This window comes from Hemicordylus capensis, chromosome 4 (genome assembly GCF_027244095.1).
Source record: "Hemicordylus capensis ecotype Gifberg chromosome 4, rHemCap1.1.pri, whole genome shotgun sequence".
NCBI lineage: Eukaryota > Metazoa > Chordata > Lepidosauria > Squamata > Cordylidae > Hemicordylus > Hemicordylus capensis.
In genome coordinates, this window is record NC_069660.1 from 244,626,603 (window position 1) to 244,640,658 (window position 14,056).

Sequence of the window (14,056 nt, forward strand, 5' to 3'; positions counted from 1 at the left end):
CCTGTCCATAGAAGCAAGCAATCACTCAGCTTCCAAACTCACCACCAGTTGGCACGATAACTCGCAAATGGAAGAAACACAAAACAACTGTCAATCTCCCTCGGTCTGGGGCTCCATGCAAGATCTCACCTCGTGGAGTTGCAATGATCATGAGAACGGTGACAAAGCAGCCCAGAACTACACGGGGGGAACTTGTCAATGATCTCAGGGCAGCTGGAACCATAGTCACCAAGAAAACAGTTGGCAACACACAACGCCGTGAAGGACTGAAATCTAGCAGTGCCCGCAAGGTCCCCCTGCTCAAGGCAGCACATGTACAGGCCCGTCTGCAGTTTGCCAATGCACATCTGAATGATCCAGAGGAGAACTGGGCGAAAGTGTTGTGGTCAGATGAGACCAAAATCGAGCTCTTTGGCATCAACTCAACTCGCCGTGTGTGGAGGAGGAGGAATGCTGCCTATGAGCCCAAGAACACCATCCCCACCGTCAAACATGGAGGTGGACACATTATGCTTTGGGGGTGTTTTTCTGCTAAGGGGACAGGACACCTTCACCGCATCGAAGGGACGATGGACGGGACCATGTACCATCAGATCTTGGGTGAGCACCTCCTTCCCTCAGCCAGGGCATTGAGAATGGGTCGTGGATGGGTATTCCAGCATGACAATGACCCAAAACACACAGCCAAGGCAACAAAGGAATGGCTCAAGAAGAAGCACATGAAGGTCCTGGAGTGGCCCAGCCAGTCTCCAGACCTTAATCCCATAGAAAATCTGTGGAGGGAGCTGAAGGTTCGGGTTGCCAAACATCAGCCTCGAAACCTTGCTGACTTGGAGAGGATCTGCAAAGAGGAGTGGGACAACATCCCTCCTGGGTTGTGTGCAAACCTGGTGGCCAACTACAAGAAACGTCTGACCTCTGTGATTGCCAACAAGGGTTTTGCCACCAAGTACTAAGACATCTTTTGTGAAGGGATCGAATAATTATTTCCCTCACTACAATGCAAATCCATCGCTGACTTTTGGGCACTGGGCTTTTGAGGGTTTGTTTGTTGTTATTCCGTCTCTCACAAGCTACAATAAACCTACCATTCCAATTATAGCCTGTTCATTTCTGTGTCAGGGGGAAACGGACAAAATCAGCAGGGGATCGAATACTTATTTCCCTCACTGTATGTAGTATACCGCTCTGGGCTCCTTGGAGAAAGAACGGGATATAAAATGTAATAGTAATAGTAATAATATAAGCACATGCTAAACTCTCTCACTGAAATCAATGTAACTTAAAAGAGTTTTACTAGTGGGAGTGTGGCCCTAAAACATACATACTTTTCATTTTGTAATTCCTGTATTTTTTTCTGAGTTTCTTTATTCCTTTCCTCAATTTCTTCTTTAAGTTCTTTAACCTGAGTTTTGTAAAGTGTCTGCAAATGAAACATGGAGGAAAAAGCCATTAAACTGTTCCCAAAAATAGTATTTGGTCACGTACATATTCTTTTTAGAGCATATGTTACAAATACAATTAAAATAATGGCATGGTACACTCAATTACGTTACATACTTTTTACTGCAAGTCAAGTTCCTCATACTCAAGGAGATACATTTACTTATTGTGCTTAGGATAGGAGGGTTGGGGAGGAAGGGGCTGGATTGCAGAGAATAGCAGTGGTACTCTGTGTTGGCTCAGTGCTGGGCCTAGCCTGTGAGCAATGTGACTTGCTTGGGGTTCTGTGTGCTCCCCACCACTAGCCAGTTGCTGGTTAGCTGGGAGAGTAGATGAACAGTTGTGGACTGCAGTGGAGTGGGAATTGCACTGCTTTGATCTATATCTGGGGGGTATAAAGTACCCCATCCAGAAAGACCAGTAAGAGCTTTGACTTCTCCTGAATTTGAAATCCAATTAGGGCAACTGAAGGAGCAGCAACAAGCAACAAGGAAAAAACAATAAGGAAAGCAGGCACTCTCCTTCAGAACACTGTGGGTCACTGCCATACTCACTTTGATTGGACACTAGGGGTCTCCCAATGCAGCTGGAATCTTCAGCCACACCTGGAAAGCTTGCACAGTGTGGAGGTTTATAAGGATGACGGTGTGTTGCCCTCAGCAAAGAGCAGTGACATTTGGTTGGTAACATGTAAGTTAGGTATAGGGAGGTAGCTGCGGTTTTCACTGGTTTGATGGTGGAGTCCTGCAAGCTGCCTTCCAGAAGCATTTTGGCATCAGGCAGAGATGACAGGATAGAAGTCAGTGGGGTTGGGCTTTCTCATAAACCCCCTATGACTGTGGGCAGAGAGGCCAATTTGCCATGGGACTGGCTACTAGTCAGATCCCCTAGTCGGTGGCTATGGGCAGTATAAAAGTGGTTATCTATATATTTATTTCTCCCAGGCATACCCGTTGCTAATCCCATGCATGGCAACTCTCACAAGAGTTCACGAGCAGCTGCCGATTAGTGATGGGGATGGGCGAGAAAATAGGGATGTCGGCCGCCAGCGGGAGCAGGCGGTGGCGGGCTGGCCTGGCCGCGGGGAACAGGTGGCGGCAGCAGGCTGGCGCAGCCACCAGGAATTGGTGGGCAGGCAGAGGTGGTGGGCCGGTTTTCTGTCTGGCCTGCCAGCCAGAAACTGTGGGCGGGCAGAAGAAGCAGGCAGGTAGGAACGGGGGTGGGGGGTGTAGAAGAAGCGGGCTGGCTGGGCTGGCAGAGGCGCAGATGCCCTGCACCTGGCTCAGATAGTTTTGATTTATTTCCCTAGATTACCCTGAAGATTTGTTGGGTTGCATTCCAGCAGATGGACTGACAACAACATTACAATGTCTTTGCACAGTATAAAGACACTGTACAGTATACATTGCACTTTACATTGCACAGTGTAAAGACACTGTAACAGACAATGTAGCCAATGAAGTTGTGTGACTATTTATACCATCTTCATGTTCTTGCAACACCTCCCCAAACAACCCCTGTACTTCTATGAAACTAACAAAAATAGAAAATGTTTCTGCAAGGCTTGTTTGATAATACGTCACTGAAAAACACATGTATTTCCTTGCGTCATATTTTAAAAAGTGACTTACAGAAAAATACTGCTCAGCTTCTAGTTGATCCTGTAGTTCACGCATCTGACCTTCATTCCCTCTATATTGCCTTTGAGAGAAGAAAATTAAGTAGTCAATAATACTTTACATACAACTAAAGGCCAGCCAATATACTGGTTGATAAACTAACACGGAAAACCTTTAGCCACCCACATTAGCTACCCAATCAGCAGTCTCACCACAGTTTTCTTTCCTCCTCCCTACCACTCAGCCATCTAAAGACTGTATTCAAATTCCCCTTACATTAACTCAAACAAAATACTCCTCAGTTCCCTCCACTGGATCACTGGATGTTGGGTAATCAAGCAATTGAACTTCTAGTTGTGTCAAGATTCAAAACAAGTCCTTAGACAACTTAAACTTGATAAAGTATCTTGTCTCACCCTAAGGCTCTGATTTAATATACTATTTACCCATGAATAAAGACCAGTGGAACTTTCAAAATGTAAACAGTGTTTTGTTCTCATTACTTCATTGTAAGACATCTGTAGAGAAAGTCAGGTTGCTAACCTGTCACTGTAATTCTTGTAATGGCCCATTGTCCTTCGCACTAAGGATGTCTGTGCCTGCGCAGACAAATCCTGGGGAACTTCTAGAGCTATTAGAGTCTTTTGGAAGTAGCCCCACCCTCTATAGTGACATATCCTTCCCCTGACACATACTTCCCTCAGTCCCTGATCAACATAAACAGTGGCCGCTACTGTGGGGAGGAGGGAGGGTAGTGTAAAGGACAATGGACCACTACAAGAACTACTTACATGTAAGTAACCTGACTTTCTTGATAGTGGTCCTATTATCCTGCACACTAAGGAGATTAGCAAGCTACTCACCAGGATGGTGGGAGAAGCAGGCATCTATGGAAGAATGGACTCTAGGATCGCTGTCCCAAATGGCGAATGCACACTTGACCTGGTATCCAAAGCGCAGTGGTGGACGAAGGACAATGAACCCTTCAAGGTAGCAGCTCTGCAAATGGCATCTAAGCGAGTCCCATGAAGGTATGCTGTAGAGGTAGCCATAGCCCTTATAATGTGCGCTCTAATGGAGGGTGGTAGCAATTTCTTCACCAAGATATACGCTTCCTAAATTGCAGCATACATGTAGATAGACATTGCGAATAAACTTGTTTCCCTTTGTTAGGCCCAGCATAGTAGACAAATAGAAAATGTGACTGCTGGAATGTATTTGTGTGATGCAGGTAGAAGGAAAGAGCACATTTCACATCTAGTGTGTGCCAAGAGTGCTCTTCGTCTGAGGAGGGTGAAGGGAAGAATACTGAGGACAGATGTCCTGGGAGACATGGTATTGTGACACGACCTTGGGTAAGTACTGAGTGTCAAGCCTCAGCAGTACTTTGTCCTGTTGGAAGGAGAGGAATGGTGGATCAGACTGCAGAGCTCTGAGTTCCAAAACATGTCTGGCAGATGTTATTGGCAAAAGGAAGGCTGTCTTGATAGTCAAGAGCTTGAGGGAGCAGTTAGCTTAAGATTCGAAGGGATTGCATATAAGCACGACAGAACCAACTTCAGGTCCACAGGGGTAGCTAGCCTAGGAGCTGGCAGATAAAAGCAAAGTAAAGCTTTAAAAGCAGGGGTCCATTGAAAAAAATGTGGACTCGTGATGAGTTAGCTGCAATAGCTGTAAGGTGAATTTTTAATGAGGGAACAGAAAGGTTTTAACTCTTTAAATGTAAACAGAAAAACGATTAAATCCAAGGGAGCTTCCTTGGGGTCAACAAGGTTGGTGGTTGCAAAAACAGTGAAACATTTCCATTTTGCAGCTTAAGAATGTAGTGCTGAAGACTTCCTGGCAGCTGCGACCTCCAACACTGCTGGGTCTTGAATTACTGGTGAAGAAGAATCCTGACGATTGAGTAGAGTCATGTACTGACTGTTGGAGAGGTTCAGCAATATGGTGAACCAAGCTTGATGGGGACACCAGGGAATGATTAGGATGCAGTTGGCCAACTCTTCCCTGATCTTCCACAACACTGCTAGTATGTACGGAAGTGGAGATAGAGTAGACCTTTGTTCCATGGTAGTAGAAAAGCATCTCCTAGAGTGTTGCAGTATTGATTCGCTCTGCTCCTGACCTGTTTGCATTGCCTGTTCTCTGTCGTGGCAAACATGTCTATACTGGATTGGCCCCTACACGAGAACAGGGACCATTTGTGAGACTGCACATTTTGGGCATGACTCAGAGAGCCTGCTAAAACATTTTCCTTTCCAGCAATGTACATGGTGGAGGACCAAATGTGATACTTGAGGCACCAATGCCAAACATCCATAGCTAGGTGGCACAACGCAGGTGAGTGTATCCCGCCTTTGACAGTTCAGGTACAACATGGCTGTGGTATTGTCTGTCATAATTAGTACTGAGGTGCTGCTTAACAATGGAATGCCCTCATTGCCTTCCAGATGTCCAGCAATTCTAGGCAATTGATATGTAGGCTGCCCTCGTATATTTGACCCAAAGACCTGATACGCTGAGATCAGCACAGTGGGCACCCCATCCCAAATTGGAGGCATCCATCATCACTGTTATCGTAGTAGGCGGGTATACAGAGGACCTGCCCTCTGGACCACCATTGTAGAGCTTTCCATATGGCATCAGCTGTATGGAGTCTGGGCAGTCCTACTGGGTGCTGAAGACTGACAGGAACCACTGTTGCAGGAGGAGCATACGGAGCCAAACCAGACACAAGATGCCAGTAGTAGGAGGCCATGAAACCCAGCATTTTCTGTATAAATTTCACTGGGTAGCATTTGGGAAGCTAAGATCTTGTGTGCCATGGCTCTGATGTCTGCCACTCTCCAAAAGGACAGAGAGGCAAGCATATCCTGGGAATCAAAGATAGTTCCAAGCAACTCTATTGATCTTGTCTCTCTGCACCTCAGCGCTTAAAAGAGCACTCCTTTTCACCCTGCAGCTGCCAATCATGGTACCGAGAAGAGCAGTCAGACTCTGTACTGGAACTTTTGGGATCACAATCCCAGTTGGGGTTCTCTCCATCATAGGGATTGTGCTGCTCCTCCTAGTCTTCACCTTCTTGTAACATCTGGGAGATCACCACAAAGATGGTGACTGGCCAGGGAGGTTCCAAGTGTTTCTTCTTGTGGCGCTTCTTGGTGCCTTCCTCCACTGGTCTTGGACATTTTAAGGCTTTCGAGCCCGAAGTAGATGGCTTTGGGTTCGGGAGCATCTTCTCTACTGATTCTGGTTTCAACAGACCTTCCTTAGGGACCAGCAGGGATTCTGGAGCCTCTTAGGAGGAGTGGGGAGTTCCCCAGACGAGGACATCCTGCAGCTTGTACGGCACTGACAGGATGACTCAGAAGTAGGACGAGATTACTGGGCCGTAGCAGCCAACAGGGACTTCCCCCACAGAAGCACTCTCAAGCGCAAAGCTCTGATCCTTCTTGCCTGCCTTGTAAATAAGGCACAGTTCCGTGCAGTGGCCCTCTCCCAGACAGGCAAGGCAGCAGTTGTGGCATTGTGGAGCAGGATGAGCAAAGCTTAAACCGAGGCCTGGCAGCCATAAACTGCCTGAGGCTCCTAAGGAAAACAAGCGGGAGGCCAGATGAAGGGGGAGGGTGAACGGAACTAAAAGAACACGCAGGAAGGCAGGATACAACAAGATGACAAAAAGTAAGAAATAAACTTAAAATAAGGTATGATAAGAACTAAAGACTTTTTAAAAAAAAAATAGCTCTGGCCTCCAAAGGGAAAATGAGGTAGAAATTCCTCTGATGTCACTGTCACAGCAGTCAGAAGTCTGAGGGAGGTATGTGTGAGGGGAAGGATATATCACTATAGGAGCTGGAGCTACTGCCAAAAGGCTCTAATAGCTCCCCAGGGTCTTGTCTACGCAAGCACGGTCATCCTTAGTGTGCAGGACAATAGGACCACTATCAAGAAAGGAGTGGCTATTCCCTGCAAGGCTGGCAATCAATAATAAACACTTGCATGGGTATTGTTTTTCCAATAAATAATGAATTCCCACAACATACAAGGCTCCTAATTACCACCAAACCAGGTACCCACCTACCATCAAAACAGAGCTATCTCTGGGAAGCTCTGTGTGGCAGGAGCAGCCAGAGTTGCCGAGATTGATAAGGGAAGGAGGACTATTCCATCCTGAGAAGCTTGATTATCTAGAACAGGGATTCTCAAAGTTGGGTCTCCAGATGTTACTGGACTTCAACTCCCATAATCTTCAACCAAAGGCCTCTAGGACTAGGAATTATAGGAGTTGAGGTCCAATAACATCTGGGACCCAACGTTGAAAATCCCTGATCTAGAGAACTATCTCTGAAGAGTAACTTCACATCATACTGTAACTAAGCTTATGGTACATGAACATGAAACAACCACTTCCTCTCCTCCAGTTTATATTTGTTTTCACTTCTCTCCCGCTTCCTCTTTTTTCTTTGAGCAGGCTCCAGACTAGTTAGTCAAGACTAAGCACCACTGAAATCAAGTGAGACAAGTTAATTACGGCCAACTTAAGTCCCATTAATTTCAGCGAGATTTAGTCATAAATAACTTGGATGGTGCCCTTTATGTCGATTTTTAGATTTTAGCCCACTAGGAAGAGACATATTTTCTTATTACCTGTAAAGTACCATGTGTAAGAAAGACATTATATAAAGTATATGCTATCATTTTTATCAAAATTGCATATTAATGCAGCTTTGTTTCTTTCCCTTTCTACCAGCTCTGGCATCACATTTGTTCTCCAATAATTGGCATATAATATAAAATTCTTGTTAAACCAATAATAACATTAATGTTACTATGTTACTTTGTACACATTAATAGAAAATTTCTGCACTCAATGCAACATAATAATCTGCATTGCTATATAACACCTGTCAAACATTACTGGGCAAGCTGAAGTTCATCACAAATGGCAAGACGTTTCTATTTGCATATTATATTCGCAGCATAATTCTACAGGTTATAGATCCTACAGGTTACTCACCTGTAGCGTTGGTTCTTCTAGTGGTCATCTGTACTTCTACACAAATGGGTTATGCGCCTGTGTATAGACCACGTCGGAATATAACAAGCTCGATTTCTCCTGCTTTGGGCAGGAAACCTGCCCCCAGCCGCTATATGCGGCTGCACCACTCCTCATCCCCTCAGTCACAGAGTCAAGCTTCAGCAACCCTTGTGGGGAGGACAGGAGAGAATGTAGAAGTACAGATGACCACTAGAAGAACCAATGTTGCAGGTGAGTAACCTGTAGTTCTTCGATGTGGTCTCTGTCTTCTACACATATGGGCACATAACAAGCAAGGACACAAGGAGGAGGGGGGAAACAGAGGCAACAGGTAAACCACCAGGAAGAATTTATTTCAGGACAATCAGCTCAACTGAAAATCGATTGCAGGACACTCCTGCCAAATACAGCATCATTACGAGCAATAACATTGATAGCATAATGCTGAATAAACGAATGGGGTGAAGCCCAAGTAGCTGCCTGACAGATAGCGTCCAACAAGACTGCCTGATCAAAGGCCCCAGAGACCGCCACAGATCTAACAGAGTGAGCCTTCACAGGGGCAGGCAACTGCTTACGGGCCAGTTGATAACACAGTTCAATAGTGGAGACTATCCACCGGGACGTGGATTGGGCCGAGACCTGAAACCCTTTCCGTGCCCATCATACAAAATAAACAAAGAGGGGGACTTCTTCCACACTGCAGATCTCTGCAAGTAAAAGAACAGAGTACATCCAAATGGTGCAACCACCTCTCAGCATCCGATGAAGGATTTGGAAAGAACACAGGCAAATTGAGTGGGGACAAGCGGTGAAACATGGACACCACCTTAGGCAGGAACCTGACATCCATCCAGAATACTACCTTGTCCTTATGGAACTGCAAGTATGGTTGGTTAGCCCATAGGGCCTGCAACTCACTAACCCTCCAGGCGGAGGTAATGGCCACCAAAAAAGCGACTTTCCAAGTCAGGAGACGTGGGTCAATAGAAGCCAAAGGCTCAAAGGGCGGCCTCAGAAGACCAGCCAAAACCACGGACATATCCCAGGCCGGTGACATGCCTGGATCATCTGGAAACAAGTGTTGCAAACCTTTCAGGAAATTTAACCACCGGATCTCTGAACCACAAAATCCAGTCAGAGAGAGAACGAGCCACAATGGCAGACAAATATACCTTAAGGGAGGCAAGTTTCAACCCAGATTGCTTAAGGGACAACAGATAATTAACAGATAATTACAGATCAGGCCTTGGTTGGCCTGATGGATAATCTCCAATTAGGAATTGACAGAAGAAGTGTGACTCTGTTGGTTCTTTTGGACCTCTCGGTGGCTTTCAATACTATTGACCATAGTATCCTTCTGGAGCATCTGAGGGTGTTGGGAGTGAGAGGCAAAGCTCTGCCGTGCTTCCGCTCCTACCTCTCAGGCAGGTTCCAGGTGGTTCCCTTGGAGACTGTTCTTCAAAAACTGAATTTTTGTATAGTGTCTCTCAGGGCTCCGTATTGTCTCCGATGTTGTTTAACATCTACATGAAACTGCTGGGAGAGATCATCAGGAGATTTGGTGCAGGGTGTTATCAGTATGCTGATGACACCCAAATCTATTTCTCTATGTCAGCATCATCAGGAGAAGGCATAACCTCCCTAATTGCCTGCCTGGAGTTGGTAATGGGCTGGATGAGGGATGACAAACTAAGACTGAATCCAGATAAGACGGAGGTACTCATTGTGCGGGGTTGAAACTCAGGAGACGATTTTGAGCTGCCTGTTCTGGATGGGGTCACACTTCCTCAGAAGGAACAGGTATGCAGTCTGGGGGTGCTTCTGGATCCAAGTCTCTCCCTGGTGTCCCAGGTTGAGGCAGTGGCAGAGGTGCCTTCTATCAGCTTCGGCTGATACGCCAGCTGTGTCCGTTTCTTGAGACAGATGACCTCAAAACAGTGGTACATCTGCTAGTAACCTTCAGACTGGATTACTGTAATGCGCTCTATGTGGGGCTGCCCTTGTATGTAGTCCAGAAACTACTGTTGGTTCAGAATGCGGCAGCCAGGCTGGTCTCTGGGACATCTAGGAGAGACCATATTACTCCTGTATTGAAGGAGTTACACTGGCTGCCGATATGTTTTCGGGCAAAATACAAGGTGTTAGTTATAACCTATAAAGCCCTAAACAGCTTGGGCCCTGGATATTTAAGAGAACGTCTTCTTCGTTATGAACCCCACCGCCCATTGAGATCATCAGGAGAGGTTCATCTTCATTTGCCACTGGCTCGTCTGGTGGCTACTCAGGGACAGGCCTTCTCCGTTGCTGATCCGAGGCTTTGGAATGTGCTCCCTAGCGAAATAAGAGCCTCCCCATCTCTGACAATTTTTAAAAAGTCTTTAAAGATGCACCTGTTCACCCAGGCTTTTAACTGACACTGTTTTGATTGTTTTTAATGTTGTTTTAGAATATTGTTTTAAAATTTTTAAATTGTGTTTTAAATTTCTTGGTTTTGTTTTTAACTAATGTTTTAATGTTGTTTTTATCTTGTTGTAAACCGCCCAGAGACTTAAGTTTTGGGTGGTATAAAAATCTGTTAAATAAATAAATGCAAATGTAAACGTAAATGTCTTTTACAGACAGATTACAAGCATCAAACCCATGCAGGGTGGCAAAGGACACAAAGCGAATCCACTTGTGATTATAAGACTTCCACGTAGACGGCTTCCTAGCAGCCACTGACACCTTTTGCAGTCTCAAGGGGAAGTCAGGAAGACCTGCCATGCAGTCAAGTGGAGGGACCGAACATCTGGGTGTATAGCACCACCCCTGTTCCTGAGACAACAGGTCCGGCAGGATAGGTAGACGCCTTGAGTCCATCACTAGGTTCATCAGGGCCGGAAACCAAGGCCTCCTGGGCCACCACAGGGCAATCAGGATAGCCTTGGCTCGATCCACCCACAGCTTGCACAGGACTCTGGGAAGAAGCGGGAACAGAGGAAACACATACAGGAGAGGTCCTGCCCAGGACCGGACAAAGGCATCTCCCACATAGCCCTCGCCCGCTCCCACTCTGGAACAGTAGAGGAGACATTGTGGTTTCCTGGGAAGCAAACAGGTCCAGACTTGGAACTCCCCAATCCACAAAGACATCCCTCAAAACACCCTGATGCAGCATCCCTCGAGGGAGACCACGGTTGACCTGCTCAGGGCATCTGCCTGAACATTTATGGCACCCTGGATATGCACCGCCTGGGGTGACACCATGTTGTCCAGGCACCAATGCCACAGATCCATGGCCAGAGACAGAAGGCTCCTCGAGGAATTGCCGCCTTGGCGATTGAGGTAGGCCTTTGCTGTTGTATTGTCGGTCTGAATTAGTTCCGACCGGCCCCCCAACAGGGGCAGAAAACCTTTGAGCACGTTGAAAATCACCATCAGCTCCAGATAGTGTGTTGAGTCCATTCCTCTGGAGACCAGTGGCCACTCAGACGAAGGTCGTCCAGGTGAGCTCCCCAACTGAGCTCTGAGGCGTCCGTCGTGACCACTCAGGAGGGAGGAGGCACCTGGAAAGGGGCACCAACGGTCAGGTGCTAGACCTCCGTCCACCAGTGGACCACTGCTCTGTCCCCCCAAGGGGGCAAACGCTGAAGATTACCTGGATCCCGATGACGATCAAAGACATCCAAAAGCCACCTCTGAAGGAGACGCATGAAGCAGAACATAAGTGCTGGATGCCATGTGGCCCAACAGGCTTTGTACAGAGCGCAAGGTTTGTGGGCTTCCGGCTCCAGGAGGAAGAGCTATTCCAAGGTTGTGTCGAATATCAGTCCAATGAACTGAATCTGCCGAGTAGGTTCCATATGAGACTTTTTGAAGTTTATCTGGAACCCCAACTCCTGGAGAGTATCGATCATGATCTCGAGAGCCTCCAAGGCCGCCTTATTCTGTACCTGCCACAACCAGCCAATCGTTGAGGTACCGCAGTACTTGAAGCCTGTGTTCCTGTAGGAACGCCACCAACAGGGCCAGGCACTTCATGAAAACGTGAGGAGCGGTCGTGAGGCCAAATGGCAATGCCTTGAATTGATAGGAAATCCCTCCTATCTGGAACTGCAGGAAGCAATGATGTTGAGGCCTTATGGACACATGATAGTATGCATCTTTTAAGTCCAGTGAGACTATCCCACATGTCCCTGTCCAAGACAGTCATGATGCTAGGCACCAACAGCATCCGGAAGCTTTTGTAGACCAGATGCCTGTTTAGAGCCCTGAGGTCTAAGATAGGGCACTGACCGATGTCTGACTTTGGCACCAGGAAATACCTGGAGTAGAACCAGGATTGTCTGGATTTGATATGACCTTGATTGTGTCCTCCTCTAGGAGAGAGATGACCTCCTGGTCCAACTCTGGGGTACTAGGGGTCACCACCATTCCGGACACAGGTCGCAGAACTCCAGGGCGTAACCCAAACGCACCACTGTAAGGACCCACTGGTCTGTAGTCACGTTGTCCCAACTTGCCGCAAACGGATGCAGGTGGGTGACATGGTGACCCAAGTCATTGTTTCTTTGGCGGGACACTAGGGTGAGGTTTCTGGAAGGCCAGCTTATTGTGTTGTCCCCCTGATCTGTGTCTGAGGGGGAACTTGTTGCTCCGAAACGACCATTCGGAAGGCGACTGGTGGGGAGCCGGCGCTCTCTGCGTCTGATGAGGTGACCATTTGGAAGTTCTCTGTAGCTTCGGCGATGGAGAGCTATAGGACATGGATCATGCGGTGTTTCACAACTTTTGCACTTTCTGGAGGGTGTCATCGGTTTGTTCCGAGAACAGGCTAGAGCCCTCAGAGGGCAAGTCCTCCACCTGGCGTGAGTAATGAAGGCCAAGCGTGGCGTTGAAGTGCCACAGACGTGGCCATCACTTTAGCAGCATAATCCACAGAGTAACGGGCAGAATACAGTTCCTGCTTGGAGACTTGCATGGCCTCCTTCAGAAAGGACTGCAGGATCCCGCTTATCCTGAGGAAGAAGATCCAGGAAAGGACCCACTTTCTCCCACAAGAAGTGGTTATATCTAGCATTATATGCCTGATAGTTTGCCACACGTGAGTGCAAGGCTGCAGCAGAATAAAGTCTTCTCCCCAAAGACTCTGCCGATACGCCGAGGATCGCTCTTCTTGGTATCGATGTGTGGGCGACCTAAGTCTAGGAATCCACGAAGTGTTAGGATTGAACTCAGGTGAAGCATAGGCTTCTTCCTAAGCCGAAGCGCAGCCGAGTTCTCCCGTCGCAACCGAGTCCAACACCACCACCACGGCACAGGCAAAGCAGGACACGTCGATACTGAGGGTTTTTGCACTGAGCAGAGCAACGCCGTCTTGGCCTTCTTAGAGGTCAGGCCTGACGATCCCTTGGCGTATATCGATCCCTTCCGCTTAGGGGCCTGGGTTCGATCTTGATCCGTTGGGGAGTGCTTCTAAGTCTTAGCCTTCTTCTTCGTCTTTACCCCCAAAGAATTCAGGGGAAGTGCAGAAGCCACCTGAAGCTGGTAAGAGGAGAGCTCCTCCCACCGCGCCCTATTGCCTGACGCTGCTGAAGGCGACGATACCGATACCTGGTCCTCCATGGTATCGACAGTCCATTGGTCCGCCGACATCGAAGCAGCCATTTTCAGAGACTGTTTAACTTTTAAGGCTTCTGAAGAACGGAGAACCAGATCCCACAGGGCAGCGCACAAGCGAGAAACCCTATTTCTTTGAGCCTACTTAGTAAACTTCTGGCAATGCGAGCAGGTCTCGACAATGTGGGACCCCGTGTGCGTATTGGGGGAGGAAAGCTTCGACCCACAGCAATCCACTTTTTAAAGTTCTTTGTACCTGGCATGCAGGCCACCACACTCTGTCCAAGCCGGGACCAGAGCTTGAAGGGAAGACTGTTAAAAGAAAAACGGAAAGGCGAAAAAACACAACTGTGCG

At 47.5% G+C, this 14,056-nt stretch overlaps 1 protein-coding gene across 2 annotated transcripts in view; it reads right to left on the reverse strand.

Moving 5' to 3' along the window:
• ROCK1 (Rho associated coiled-coil containing protein kinase 1) overlaps nucleotides 1-14,056 on the reverse strand; it is a 272,534-nt gene that overhangs the window by 88,927 nt on the left and 169,551 nt on the right. For both annotated transcript variants that reach the window (XR_008305444.1, XM_053242579.1), the window contains exons 21-22: nucleotides 3,075-3,144; nucleotides 1,329-1,423 (exon numbers count right to left, since the gene is read on the reverse strand). Coding sequence is in view for 1 of the 2 variants with exons in the window: in XM_053242579.1 (XP_053098554.1) it covers nucleotides 1,329-1,423; nucleotides 3,075-3,144 (165 nt within the window). In the remaining variant the exon portion in view is untranslated. The remainder of the gene's footprint in view (nucleotides 1-1,328; nucleotides 1,424-3,074; nucleotides 3,145-14,056) is intronic.